The sequence below is a fragment of the Eurypyga helias genome, unplaced genomic scaffold (assembly GCF_000690775.1).
Source record: "Eurypyga helias isolate BGI_N326 unplaced genomic scaffold, ASM69077v1 scaffold26143, whole genome shotgun sequence".
Classification (NCBI taxonomy): Eukaryota; Metazoa; Chordata; class Aves; order Eurypygiformes; family Eurypygidae; genus Eurypyga; species Eurypyga helias.
The window spans coordinates 8,432-23,112 of NW_010241049.1; the positions used below are offsets into that span (position 1 = coordinate 8,432).

Here is a 14,681-nt window from a genome sequence, read left to right on the forward strand (position 1 = left end):
AGTAAAACAAGAGCAAATTGAGAACTCCCTCTTTGAGCAAATTGAGAACTGCCTCTTTGGCCAAACCACCTGAGACCGAGAGACTCTGTCATGCCCAGCACCAGCAGAGGAAATTCGGGGCTGGGTGAGTTCAGGGAACTCTTAATTTTGCTGTGTGGGTATAACACTGCAATTTCACAGGAGGTGAAGCCTGTGCGATTTCCCCTCACCATCACCTTCCCTTCAGTCCTGCCACCTCTCTCGTGCAAAAGAAAAAACCCAAACCCGTTTTTTTGGTTGACGTGGTTAATTTTCTGCTGCGTCGGGTGCCTGATGTCTGATGGTGTGGCTTACGCCTGTGTCAGCAGAAGGGGTTGAGGTGAAATTACGGCAGCACTAACGCAGGGAAACTTAACATGTCGTGAAACCACACCCCTGACCACATTGAAAATCTGCTCTGCAGATCCCGGAAGGTCCATTGGGATGGACCTTGGTGAGCACTGGGCGATGGAACCCCAACGCTTCCACAGCATCCAGCACGTAGCAGAGCACCAGCGTTACTCCCAGTGATCCAGACCCAGCAGAATCCCTTACCCCGGGTGCCCAGGCTGGTCACGACGGATGCAGGGGGGGACCTGCCCCTTGAGTTCTCGGCAGTGACTGTTATCCTGTAGTCCACCCTCGGCGTGACGCTGGCGTAGCTGGTTTGGGTGGTAAGGTGTGCTGCTCCTGCCGGGGGGGTCTGCTGGCCCAGGGCTTCGAAGGTCACCACATACCGCAGGATTCTTCCTCTCGCCTCCGAATTGCTCAAAGCCTGCGAGGAAAAGTGCATTTGGGACTCTTTCCTGATGAGCAAAGGCTGCAGAAGGCTGACGGTACCAAGCTGGGGGGTCCTGGCAGGCTGCCCGGGAAGGATTCGGACTCTCACGGAGGGAAGGGTGGTTGGCCATTTGTGAACCAAATATTTCACCTGCCATACCCACCCCCCTGCAGCCCACGCTCCCAAGGCAGACGTCCCGCCCGGACCCACGGCAGGTGAGGTTTAGAGGCAGTCATAAGGAAATGAGGAGCCTTGTTACCAGCCCTCCTGCCCGCAGGGAGGGATGGCTTCAGAGCATCTCCCTATCCCAGATGCTTGAGCTGCCCCGCTGAAGTGAGGAGCTTTCACTCAAGGTAATTTATCACAGAATCACAGAGTGGTTTGGGTTGAAGAGACCTTAAAGCCCACCCAGGCCCACCCCCTGCCATGGGCAGGGACACCTTCTGCTAGACCAGGTTGCTCAATTTCTTCTCTTCCTTTCCTGTTCTAAGAGTACTGAGGTGATTTACCGCGAGGGTGTTACTTGCTGGATGACAGCACACACCGGGCATTGTTCTTTGGTAACCAATTACCGGTTTTTACTTTCTTCTCTAAAAGCCGGAGCAAAGAAGTGGTGCTGTAGAGATTGCTTGCTCGCTGGTTGGGACTGCTTTAAGGTGTTTTTTAAAAAAAAGTTAAATTAGCTGAAAATCTGTTGGCTTGGAGTACAGCTGATGCATTTCAAAGGCAGTGCAGTTTACCCACCAGCACCAGCCTGAGAATACTACTCATAAGTGAACCGGCACTTTTATTGCTAGAAATATCATGGTTTTTCCAAAGAAAGCTCGTGTGGTGGCTATTTTTCCCCACAGTTTTGCCCGTTTGTGTGACAGGTGTAACACCTGACAGCCCATTCTGAGTTTTCCCTTTGATTTTGCTGCCGCCCAGCCCTGTGACCCGTGCTCTCCATTCCTAAGCCTTATCCCAGCTCCATCATTGCTCTTGGGAACCCGTGGCATCTAGCCCCATGCAATGAGTTAATTCCCTGACGCCAAGAGCATGCATTTTCCCATTAGTCTCTCTTAAGGTTATATATCTTTCTTTTTATTTCTTATTTATTTTTCCTGTTTAATTCCAGTTTAGTGAATTAAAAAAGTGCAGCTTTTGTTGCAAGCTGACAATTTTTCCAAGCAGCAACGAGGCTGGGGACAGGGAAACACACAGCCTCCTCCTTCCTCAAGTCTGAATTCAAGCCATACCTTTCACAGGGCAGGGGGGAACTTGCACAGCTGGGTTTGTATAAATGAGCAAGCTTTGATTATGGGAAAAATCCATATTTTTTCTTAAAGCTATGATAAAGAACTATTTATTTTCAACCACCTAGGATGCACATCTCTGAGAAGTCAGGCTGTGCTGTCCCGTGTAACATGTCTCACTCTTTTTCCACCCCGGGTGCCTGCAGTTGTACTATCAGTTTCACAGTTTCCTACAGTTCCTATGCAGTGAGTTCATCTTGGTTGGCTGGGTTGGTTTGGTTTTTTTTTGTCATAACAAAAGAAGGAAGAGAGGAAAAAAAAGAATTTAAAAACAGGAAAAAATTTGCAGTGTCACAATCACTGTGGCAGTGGCTGGGGGGGAAACGCAGGGCAGAAACCATTCTGCAAGCCCGCTGGAACTAAATTGGTGATCCTTCCCTTGGTGTTTGTGTGAAAATGTGAGAACCTACATTCTTAGTACGTTGCTCCTGGTCTTTTGCTTTGTAGCTGTCGTAAAAGCTATAAAAGCAACGTAGTGCATCCGTTTTATGAATGGTGCTGCTGCAGGAAGTCTGCTTCGGCACAGAAAGTGTCACCGGCTCGCTACTGCAGGTTAAAGGCCTTAAAGTTAAATGTCTTAAAGCCACAACAGCCGGAGTCACACGATTATACGAGAGATGGGGCTTTCACTTACAGCGCAGCACTCGTCGGTGTGGGGAGACACTCGGCACCGGTAACAGGGCTTGGCTTCCCTGGGAATGTTGGTGTAGCAGACCGCCGAGCCTTGGATAACAATGTATAGTAATGTGGAATTTTTGCCCAACAGCTGGGTTTTAATCTCAATTCTTTTTGAAACCTCCCTTGTGGGGTCCCAGCCCCCAGCTCACAGAGGGCTCTGCTCAGCAGACCCGAACAACCCACTTTTTTCAACTTGGAGTCTGTCTGGTTCCGGGCCTGCAGCTTTATTATTAGCAAACCCTTTTTGCATGTGGTTTGCCCACCATTTGCTTCACACCTGTAGAGAAAAGCAGTTTCTTCCTGCTGCTGCTGCTGCATGACGAAATGCTTTCCGACCGTCCATCCAGACAGCGCTGACACCCATGGGACCCGTTCGGTTGCCCAAGCTACATCCAGCTCTTAGGGTTTTTTTGGGGTTGGGTCACTTTAAAGGGCTATTACAGCAAATTGCCTCTTCTGCCTCCCCCATCCTTCATTGCTCGGTTCTTCAGGTAAGCAAACCAGAGCAGAAACAGCTCTGAAGGAAGCTGATACCCAAAGCAGACACACAAGGTGTGTGCAGATGGAGAACGTGGGGTACGGTGTCCTCCTGGCCTCCCAGAGCTCCTGTCCTGGCCACATATGGCGGAGAATGAGGAGTGGGAGATGCTAATTACAAAACAAATTAGGAAGTCTGTCAGGTTGTGTTCTGTCCTGATAGATAAATCATCAGGGACACAGGTCGCCTTTTGGAAGGGGGAGGGAACGTGTGTCTTGGAAAGGTGGTAACTGAGCTGCGATACCGCCGCTTCACTGATGTGATGGGCTGGGAATGTGTTAAACTTCCAGCACCACAGAGAGTTTGGGGAACTGTAAGAGGGGAAACTGTAGGTAGAAAAGAGCTGGTGAATCTCCTGGGGGAGGCCAGCCTTGGGTAGCAGAGCCGGTCGGTGTCCTGGTCACCGGGCACTGGGGCAAGCCCTGGGTTCAATCCGTTCCTGCAAACACGTAAACCAGGGTTCCCCCTCTAACCTTGCTCTTTGTTACTGCGTCTGCTCAGGTTTCGCTTGAACAACTTACCTTCCAAAAAAGAGAGATGTTCTGCCACTGAGAGTCCACGTCCTGCTGTCGGTACCAGATGTCCAGGAGCCCGGTCGGCACTGGTGAGGAAGGCAAAGGTGAGCAGCATTACTGGCTGTATTTTGAAGCAAACAAACAAGATGTTGGGTAGGTGAAGGAGGTAAAAATCCTGAGACAATTAAAATTTAAGATTTAAAATGTCCCTGAAATGATGCAATATGTAATAGCCTGTATTTGCTGTTGCAACTGCCTTGATGACTGCCCACATGCTGGTACTCCTGAGGAGAACAAGCTCATAAATAAACCCAAAAGAGGGTTTTGCTCGGCTGGTGACTTTATTCCTGCACTCAGTAATCAGGATGGTTCCCTACTGTCCTAAGTGACAGTATTGGCTCTTGCCTTTGCATAAAACTCAGGGCAAGTTAAGGTCTTTTGGGATTGGCTACATCAGTCCTAAACCAAGGGACAGCTTGGATGAAAGGTTTTGTGGGATCTGCAGGACTTCACTGCCTGGCTCTGAGCAGTAAGTGTCTTTAGGAGCTAGCTGGGCAGGACCTCGTCAGAGGTAAAAAACCGCATTCGTTCCATGATTCTCCTTCTAGCCACAGAGTGACTATAAACCCTTGTAAAAAAACCCTTCCAAAATAACACTAAAGCAAGCTTCTGGCTGCAGAAAACAGTGAACAACGGGCTCTGGCAGTTCAGAACCAGATAAAGAAAGTCAGTGTGACCAAAGATAACAAAGTTTGGTTCCTCAAGGTCCCTCACCAAAACAAACCCATCAAATTCAAATAATAATTGTTGCTAATAACCTAAGCGGCAGGCAGCTGTGGGACAGCCCCAGCTGGAATGGGGCTGCCTGCTGTTCGCTAAATTCAGCGACAGAAAACACCCTCAATGCCAGCAATGTTAAGAGCTATTTGGCCTGTATGAACTGCCAGTGGTGACTGGAATAGAAACAAGAAGCAGGACAGACAGAAGAAATAAAACCAGAGCACGCTCGCTGTGAGCGAGGGAGGAAGGGGCAAGCTCAAAGCAGGGAAATGCAAAATGTGGGATTGCATCTGTTGGCCACCAGCTCAGATTCGGAAGTTCATTTCACATGTGAACCATCAATTAGCCTGGGGGGAGGGAAAAGCTCACTTATGAAGAGTGCTTGCATAAAGTGAGTTTTGTGGCAGCTCAGAGAAACAGGGAAAACCTCGGCTCATTGAAAAGGTTCCCTCCTGAACGTGCAAAAGGCCAATGTCACAGGTAGACCTTCAGCTCCTTCAGAGAAGGGCAACTGGGATGTACCCAGTGATTCTCGCCTGCCACCTCCCCTTGCTGTCACCTACTCTGAGAACAGAAAAAGCTCCTGGATTAGCTGCAAAGACTCTCGGTTTATGGCATCGGCTGGGGAGAGGGGTGGTGACCACAAATGCCGTAGTAAGCTGGGGTGCATCGAGAAGGTGGAGAAAACTGTTGAGAGGAAGGTGGGGGAGGGAAGGAAAAGTTCACACCTTCTGCCTCAATCAATGTTTCTTACAGAAACTGATGCTGTCAGTAGTGGTAAATCGCATGACTAATAACGGCACTAGCCTGAGGAGCTTAGAGCAATTCACAAAAATGAGTAAAGAAAGCCAAGCAGGAGATGAAAAAAGGGGATGCCAAAGCAGCCGACGCATCTTGGTTGAAACACAAACGTCTGAGCAGCTTTTTTCTCCCGTAAGAACTGAAGGTTCTGCAGCATGCGAGTTCGTCTAGCTTGGGGTGAAGGCAGGCAGGTCCTTGAGCCTGCGGCCAGCCCAAGGCAGCCGATATTAGGGCTGGCAGAAACTCGTAGGATTGGCCTCGGGTTGGTGCTGCCTGTCCCTGGAGTCTGCTGTGCCATCTGGAGCCAAAACGCTTTGGGCTCACCCAATTCCTGGTGGGACGTCCTTCTCCCGAACACCTGGCCAGGTTCTCCTCTGCTGAAGCTACCTGGTGTGGGGAGGCTCCCAGTGAAATCATTTCTCTAATTGGGAAAAGATGACTGGGCAAAATTAAACTTTTCTGTTAAAACTTGTTAGCATCAGCGGAGCTGAGAGAGTTCAGGCAGTTTCCTGGCCAATTCACCCCATTTCTCAGCAAATCGTCGGGCGCAGAGCGTGTCACCCAAAAAAAACGCCCCGAGCGGGTACCACAGCACACAACCCAGCCTCAGCACAGGGTTGTTGCAGGAATTCAGTAAAATGCTTAGATATCAACCAACACAATATTTTTCTCTCCCCAGCTAAACTGCACAATGATCTCTGCCTTTTCCAGATGCGCTGCTACGGCTCTGGGCAACGCAGAAGAAGTTCCTCCAACCTTCAACGTCAAACGCATCATCCTCCAGAGCTTCTCAGTGAACTCTTGAAATTCCCGTTTTGCAAGAAACGCGAACAGCTTCGTTTGTTTGTTCATTAAAAAAGTGATCCTGTTAGAGCAGTTACTTCCTCTTGGCTCTGAGTCCGCAGCTGCGGAGGCTCAGCAAACCAACCGGCACAAACCCAGCAGCGGTTTGGCGTCATTAGGTGAAGCCTCTCCTTGTACGCAAAGGTTAGGCACAGGCTTAGGGCAGGAGATGCCTTGACAGGACAAGGGGAGATGGATTTAAACGGAAAGAGGGAGATTGAGATGGGGCATCAGGAAGGAATTCTTCCCGCAGAAGGTGGGGAGGCACTGGGACAGGTTGCCCAGAGAAGCTGTGGATGCCCCATCCCTGGGAGTGTCCAAGGCCAGGCTGGATGAGGCTTGGAGCAACCTGGTCTAGTGGAAGGTGTCCCTGCCCATGGCAGGGGGGTTGGAACTGGATGATCTTTAAGGTCCCTTCCCTCCCAAACCATACTATAAGTCTATGCCATCTGGCGTTACCTGCTTCTGGGGTCTGGGTTTGATACGTGCCCCAGTTGCTCCAATGTCCTCGCTCAGGGTGAATTTTACAGCTGACCTGAAACTCATAGGATGTATGCGGCTCCAGACCGTAAAGACTGCATTTCTCACTGTTGAAGCTTTCAACCTTTAATGAAGATAAAGGACATACAATGTTGAGCTCATGAGGAAGTCAAGGTGGAAGGCAGTGACAGGCTGAGTTACTGCCCAAAGGCAGGCCAGCCAGCCAAAACAAGTCTTTAAAAAACAACAGGGAAACCCCTGATCTGAGGCAAGTCAGATAGTAAACTCAAAGAATGATGCAATGAATCATCACGCTTTGCAGTTCTTCATCCGAAAAAACCCTCATTGAATTATGCAAAGATAACAAATTTTCTGTTCACCTGCTTTACTCGACTTCAAGACATACATTTATTTTACCATTTAAAAGCAAAGGCTTCCAATCGACGTTGGGGAAGGCACAAATATTTGGAAATGGCACACCTGTAGCTGTGAGCTACACTGAGCAGGTACAACCATATTTCAATGAATGTTGGCTCAAACGTAAGCTCTGATTCCTAAGTGCATCATACCAACACCTGACATAAGGGGAACTATTCACGCACACAGGTTTGTGGGTGTTTTTTACAGGATCAGTGTTTTAACTTCATTCAGTTTCAGACCAATGATAGCTTTTGACCCGTAGACAATAGTTTTTCTTAAATATGATGTTAGAGAGCAGAGAGAGGCAAATTTGGACAAACTGATTCTAGTAAGAAATAATGAAAAAATAATTAAAGCAACCCCAAAGGATCATCATAACTTCCTTTACTCTTCAGAAGAGGATTACCGTGCTCCAGATGTGCCTGGTGAGTGGACGGTATCTCAGCCTGCAGTGCTGCCCTTGTGCTTCGTCGTGCAAAAAAATGGTGCAATTGGTCACAGAAGAACTTTCAAATTCCACCAAAAAGTTGGGAGGATGTGGTTTCACTAGCAGCAAAAACAGAAACAGGCAAACAGCGCTCAGATACGCAGCAGAGCTCGAAGGGGGGGGGGTGTCACATGGGAAATAGAATTACTGGTTTGGCCTGGATGAATGATTTTTTTGGGAGGTTTGAACAAGAAAGCGCTCAAAATGCTTTCCCGTCTTTCTAGAGGGCTGGGACTAAGGGAAAGGCAGTAGGAAACGTGTGTACCTATGTCAGTTAACGTGAACACGAGAGGCTGTGAGAAAGCGCTCCCTAGCTCATTGAAGGCGGCAACCACAACGGTGTAAGTAGAGTCAAAATTCAACTTGCTCAGAGCCAGCGAGCCAAACTTCTTATTCAGGCTTCCTTCTGAAACGCACAGGACATCCGTACCGTTTGATAGCCTGGAACAGAAGGAAAACGCCGGCTTAACACCCTCCCGTACACCCGGAAAGCTAAACCCTGGGCGCGTGGGAGCACGGCTCGTGTCCCCGTTGTGCCGCTCCGGGTCCCTCGAGGTGAGTTTCACGGGAGGAGCGCTGCCTGAAAGCCAGCCAGGCCATCCGCTCTTTGGAAGACCTACCTTCTCTGTTTAAACACAGGGGTTACAGTAAATACTCCTCTAGCTAAAGCGGTAGGAAAGGTGTTATAATGCTTTTTGGTTTAAATTGCAGATAAAGGAAATTGTTCTGGATTTCTGCTGAGCTGCGAGTGAGTAGGTCCTCTTTCATGGCGTAATGCTTACCTAATGTTGATTACCTGACATTTCTCTGTGAAATGGGTGTTGGCACACAGACCTGGGGGAGGTGACAGATTTAGGCGTTTATTTTTGTTGTTTTGGGTTTTTTTTTACTTAAGTTTGTGATTTAAAATGTGATTTATTTGCAGTCTAACAGTCAGACCGCATGACTTCAAACACAACTTTTAATTCTCATCTGCCACTCACCCCATTGCCTTGGATAACTCACTGGGGTTCCCTGTGTGTTTTCTTCCACCTGAACCAGAGATGTTTATATCATGTTGCTTCAGGCCGACCTTTTGTAGTTTGTAATATACTTAATAACTTACTGGCAAGCACTGCCATATCTCTGCGTACCGTTACAACACTTTGAGGACTCGTTATCCACGTTTTCCTACTCTTCTACTCATTCCTTGTATATTCTCCTTCTGCTTGAAGAGCAGTGACAGATTTCTACAAGCTACTGAGACGGTTGCTGCTACCTTGGTCAACACAGCAGGTGAAGAAGGTGGTGAAGAAGAGTGAGCCTCGCAAGGTAATGAGATGGTAACGACATGCAGCACCTCAGAAACAAATGGGTAAGAGTTCAGCCTACCCAGTGGTTTGCAAAGGGCAAAGGTAATTCATTCTACCTACAAGTTTGCTTGAATAGGAATTTTTAATAAGGTTCCTCCTATGCACAATGATTCCCCAAATCCAAAGTTCTCCTCAGGCTCTAGGGAAGCTTTGCTCCTTCCCCACAGTTTGCTGCGGAAGTCTCCGCAATCTTTTTTAGGGAAGGCTCAGCCAAACTGGAAAGAGTAAAAATACAGGTTGGGTCTAACACGGGAAACAAAAATAACACATTTTGGAGCAAAGTCCCTCTGCGTCTCCTTAGCTAAGCTCTGGGAGAAAGTGAGCAGCTCTGACCGAAGGATTCCTGGTGCAGGCACTGCTAACCACAGAATCACTAAACAGAGGAAAACAGCAGGTTTGAGCAGCTGTTTTTAAGGCCCCTTCCCCTACTAACCTTCCCTTTCCAAACGGGAGCTGTGGCATGCCATACCTTCTTTATCCGCTGAACCTAGAAGCAGCCAACCTGCTGCGGAGCAGCACCCACAGAGGTGCCCAAAAAAAGGGGGTTAAGTGCTGCACCTGCTTTCTTGGCAGCCTTGGATTGATTTATTCATAAACCAGCTCTTTCATGGTAAGGGTAAATCTTCAGTAAATGGTGTAAAAATGTTAAAACCCCTTCAAGATACAATTACAGGTATAAAGGAACCTGCATCCCTGCGTTACTTACTGTATTACGTATACAGTGTTGATGTATGTGAGCCTGCCTTTCTCCCAGGAGCAGGTGGGATGGCCATCCGTCCCGTGCTGGATACACAACACGTTCCTTGGCTCATCTGGAGGATCTTAAACAGATATTCTCATCAGAGTCATTCTTAAAGGTGTTGATAGGAAATGCTAGGTTTGTGTTGATTTTTTTTTTAAGAGTTTATGGACAAGTGAGTGCAAAAATATTCAGGCTGATAATCTTTATATGTGAAAACAACTGAGTCTATGATCTCTGCAGCCTGTGGAGACCTCAGACACTTGAGCGAAACCCCAGCGTCTTTACAGGGGTACCAGATGAACACAAGTGCTTAACAGCTGTCCAGACTGGGCACCACAAGCTTTCCTGGAAGAAATCAACCATTTTCCTTTTTTATTTAAAAATAAAAGCAGCATTGATACAGCACATGATGGCTGCAGCAGCAGCAGCTCATCAGGCTTGAAGAAAATCTAAAATTGACTTAAAATTTTTCCTGTAAGTCACCCGTGTCCTGGAGAGACTAGTGGGTGTCAGGATAGAACAGGAGAGTATGATGTTCGCTCTGGGTAGGCATCTCTCCGTTTATCTATAACAGAGTTTTACGGTCACAGCCAGGAATATTTTAAATAAAGAGAGACACTGAAAGACAGCACCTTTTCTGGAAAAGACCACCCGCTGCTAGTTTCTAACGTATCTCAGAGGTACCAAAGGAAATGTTTAAGAACAAAGAATAATGAAATTCTCCTTACTTCCAGATTCTATATCGATTCCACAAATGAGTTTTGTCCTGCCTTTACAATGCCTTTTGCACGTAAATATGTGTTTGCCATATGTATGGACTAGAAACGTGGTCCTTACTGAACTGCTGTCATTTCTAATTAGTTCAGAGCTGTTAAAGAAAATAGCTATACTGCACTGCTTAATGTATTCCTGGGTCTTCAGCTGGCAGGAGAGGGTGATGCTGGTTCCCGGCCGGACGTGAGAGGTGGTGTTAGTGGTCATATTCCCCTTGGCACATATTTCCACGGCGCCGTGGGGCGGTTTGCTAGCAGGCGCGTTCCCTTTGCTGCATGCTTCTGCAACAGAACGGGAAAACAAACCTTTACTGCCAACCCATCGCCCGGAGAGTCTCCCCACGTTTGTAATGCAAGGATTCCTGCCTCTGCATGGTAACCCCTGGGATATCGCTGTGCCCAGCCTTCACCAACCGGATTAACTGGGATCAGACACCAAGGGCTCACTGCCAGGCATCATTCAAAGGGCACAACCCCAAGCAAAACCTGCCAGGACTCTTTTTTCCTTCTCTAAGGAAATCTCCACGTGTCAGTAAAGCGGTGGCAGCATGTTTCTCCTGGAGAGGCAAGCAGTGTTTTCTCCATAGAGACCTGCCCTTGGGTGTCACCATCTTTTAAGTGGTACAGGGCGTGCGGGGGGGACCCTGTGCTCAGCACCCACCATCACTTGTGCCAGGCTCCAAGACACTCGCGCTGGGGGTGAACGGAAGAAAAGGGGAATCACCGGAGCACCGTTTCTCCTTCCTTGTGAGCTCCGACAGCCTCTGTGGGAGCCAACTGTGGAGCCAACCAACATCTTTACCTTGAACTCAACCAAACGGCCTCCCTGCATAACTTATTTGCAACTATTCTCTCTACGCCACCCTCAGCACACAAACGAGACAGGCTCGAGGCACCGATTCTGCATAAGCATGTGCCGAAGCTGCCGGTGCCTGGGCATCTATGACTCTATTTGCCTCCTCTGTCAAGAGCTGGGGCTGTGCCCCTGCCCATGGTCACTGCCAGTGTGCGGAGCGCTGCCGGAGCAGACGCTGCTGCCCACAGCCTGCCAGACCGTCAAGGTGCATTGCTCTGCAGCACGGGAGCCGTAGCAGTGGGTCAGGGAGTTCTTACGGAAATAAACCTAATCAAGTGTCAAGTTTTGCTCTCTCTAATATGAAAGATGTTTGCTGGTATATCCTACAGAAGCTGGAAAAAACCCCAACCCCAAACCAATTAGCCTGAGTGCTTCTTTTAAGTGATAATTGCTATGTAGGGAGAAAAAAAAAATCTTACCTGCTGCAAAGTGCGACAACCACCACATTGCTGCGGGCACAATCCATGCAAACAGCATTTTGCTCCCTATAGAGAAATGAATACCTTTTACCAGTTCCTAAAAAGTGGGAAAGTCATTCGTAGATATTTGTATTTTGCTATTTTACAATCTCAGAATATCCAGAACGCTTGTTTCCTTTCTAATTAACATTCTCTGCTAACGTTGCTAAGTTGTCACTCTCCAGACACTATCTGAAGCAGCAGCTGATTTTTAGATGGTTCTCCCTAGGGACAGGGACAAGAACTAGAGGAATGACAGTTATAGGTGCTTTAAAAACAGACAACTCTGCACTTTAGAAAAAGAAATATTGGCTCACTTCCCTCCCAAAGAACTCCTGCAAGCCCAGAACCAAGTCCTTATTGCGAAGAAGAACAAACCATCAGTACCCCTCGTGCTACTTCTCCCCAAGATATGGATCACAAGCCATGCTCCAGCACAGCCCACGCTCTCCCAAAATCCTGAAGCCTCTTTTGGAAGGAGCAGCCCCATTTCTGTACCCCCTGAGGACCATCTGCTGCTCTTCAGCAAGGCTGTGCTCAGTGAGTCCGGATGACCACAAATCCAAATGAACTGATCGCATCCCAGATGACTAACACAGTCTCAAGATTCCCAGAGCTGTGCATTACGCACCAAATTTTGGATAAGCCCATGGGAACGAGCAATCTTACAATTTCCGCTGACTGCTTTCCCAAAGGAAAGCCCTGACGCAGAGCTTGTTTATGGCTGTTGAACTCTACACCGACGGGCGAAGCTGCAGACGCACGCAGTAACCACGCCGTTAGTAGCACAACCAAACAAAACAGCCTTTGGAATGTTCAGAACTCCCCAGGATTGCTCAAAAAAGTCGGTTCGCACCCTTGCCGTGCCTAGATTAAACCCACACTCCATGACTGGAAGTTACGGTTACAAACGTACGGTCAGCATTTTCCCATGCAAGGTGCGACCAGCTTTACCGACTGTTTCCTTTCTTACCCTTCCGCTGCAGAACTAGAGGAGCAGCGAGAACATACGAGATGCTGCAGGAGGGAATGAATGCACCGAGGCCTTTCCGTAACTGCTGACCTGTCGCAGGGCTGCTGCTGCTTCACCGACGTGGTACCATATTGGAAACCAACTACTGTGAAGTGAAACTTTAAATCCTGGCTGCTTTTCATGCCCTCTTGGATAGAAGGGCACTTCCATGGGGATGCATTGCACAGCGTAGTCTTTGCTACGTGTATTTTAATACAAAAAAAGACGAAAAAAGTTATTTCCAGCTGTTTTTATATAACAAGGTGGGATCCATTCCATGTTTTTGAAGCGAACCGGTGTCTGATGCGAACGTGAAATACCTAAGAGCCTCAGCTTTACACAGAGACACTTCATGCGGTGCCTTCCGTAGGTGATTAGTAACTGCAAGGATGAGCAATCGCAGCACCAAGGTTCTTCAAGTAAATGCTCTGCCTTCCAATAAACTGAAATTGCCCAGTGACTGTGTAAACATCCTTCAGGCAGCTCGCCTGCTGACAGCAAAACTGTCCCCAAAATACTTGAGTCAACAGACAAAAATAGCCTCGCTTTGAATAATTTCAGTCGGTGGTTTACTTAGGTAAGTGCAGACAATTTATGCAGCATCATATGGGTGCAGCAGAGCATAGGAACTGTGATCCGAGTAAAATATGAGAAAAGAGGGAGAAATAACCTTCAGCTTAGAGCAAAGGTGTGTGGGGAGAAAAAAAAGTTAAGAAGAAAAAACCCTGCCGATTCCACATCGAGGGGGGAAACGGGCGTTGCTGTGCAGTCAAAGAAAACGTAGAGGACATTGTCCTGGTAAGTACGAGGCAGAGGAAGTACACAAGGTGTTCACGGCGTTCGAGATCGTGCATGTTTGTGCTCACTTATCTCTACAAAATCTCAATTGAAAGCACAAGGGCTACAGGCCGTACATTTTGTTTGCCCATGGATTGGCCACCATGGCATCCGCTGTTTACAGCAGGCAAACAAGAGCTTACATGAAATCCCTTGCAAGAGCTGCAGCTTGCTTTTAACCAACTTTTTGTGCCCTTGTCCACCATCTCCCTAAAATAGCTTCACGCGGAGCTTGTTCTAAGGGCCCTACGTGGAACAACCCACCGAATGCCGGTGGGAAGAGGAATTTATGATTTCACCCAGGAAAAACCCGGTCTTTGCACCCAAATGGTGTTGTTCTTGCCACATCACTGATAACACCGGCTGCATTTTTTGGGGAAACATCCCAGGTTGCAGGCTGATGGGTGCTGCTCCGGCTGCCCCTACCCAGCAAGGACAGCAGCACCCCACAGCCTGGGTGCCATGCGCCCTGCGTCAGCCGCTCCTCACCACAGCTCCTGAGCAGCAGGTGTTGAACAGGAGCTCACCGTAGGAGGGAAAGGGATGGCGTTATTCCTAAAGGATGGGGATTCAGTGCTGCGCTCCCCGAGGAGGCTCTGTCCCAGGCTGTGGTGAGCATCCCAAAGTAAGTAAAGGAGCATCCCGAGGTAAGTAAAGGAGCATCCCGAGGCAGGCAAGGAGCACCCCAAGGTACGTAAAGGAGCATCCTGGGGCAGGCAAGGAGCATGCCGAGGTAAGTAAAGGAGCATCCCGGGGTAGGCAAGGAGCATCCCGAGGCAGGCAAGGAGCACCCCAAGGTAAGTAAAGGAGCATCCTGGGGCAGGCAAGGAGCATCCTGGGGCAGGCAAGGAGCATGCCGAGGTAAGTAAAGGAGCATCCTGGGGTAGGCAAGGAGCATCCCGAGGTAAGTAAAGGAGCATCCCGGGGTAGGCAAGGAGCATCCCGAGGTAAGTAAGGAGCATCCCGAGGCAGGCAAGGAGCATCCCTAAGTAAGTAAGTAAAGGAGCATCCCGAG

At 48.5% G+C, this 14,681-nt stretch overlaps 1 protein-coding gene across 1 annotated transcript in view; it reads right to left on the reverse strand.

The window, feature by feature from the left end:
• The window catches only part of LOC104507382 (interleukin-12 receptor subunit beta-2-like), a gene marked incomplete at its 3' end in the record, with an annotated part of 18,198 nt that extends 6,392 nt beyond the window's left edge, over window positions 1-11,806 (reverse strand). The window contains 8 exon segments of the mRNA XM_010148635.1: window positions 574-793; window positions 3,832-3,911; window positions 6,709-6,853; window positions 7,556-7,695; window positions 7,902-8,077; window positions 9,695-9,809; window positions 10,459-10,785; window positions 11,779-11,806. Coding sequence (XP_010146937.1) covers window positions 574-793; window positions 3,832-3,911; window positions 6,709-6,853; window positions 7,556-7,695; window positions 7,902-8,077; window positions 9,695-9,809; window positions 10,459-10,785; window positions 11,779-11,806 — 1,231 coding nt within the window.
• Between the last annotated feature and the right edge of the window lie 2,875 nt (window positions 11,807-14,681).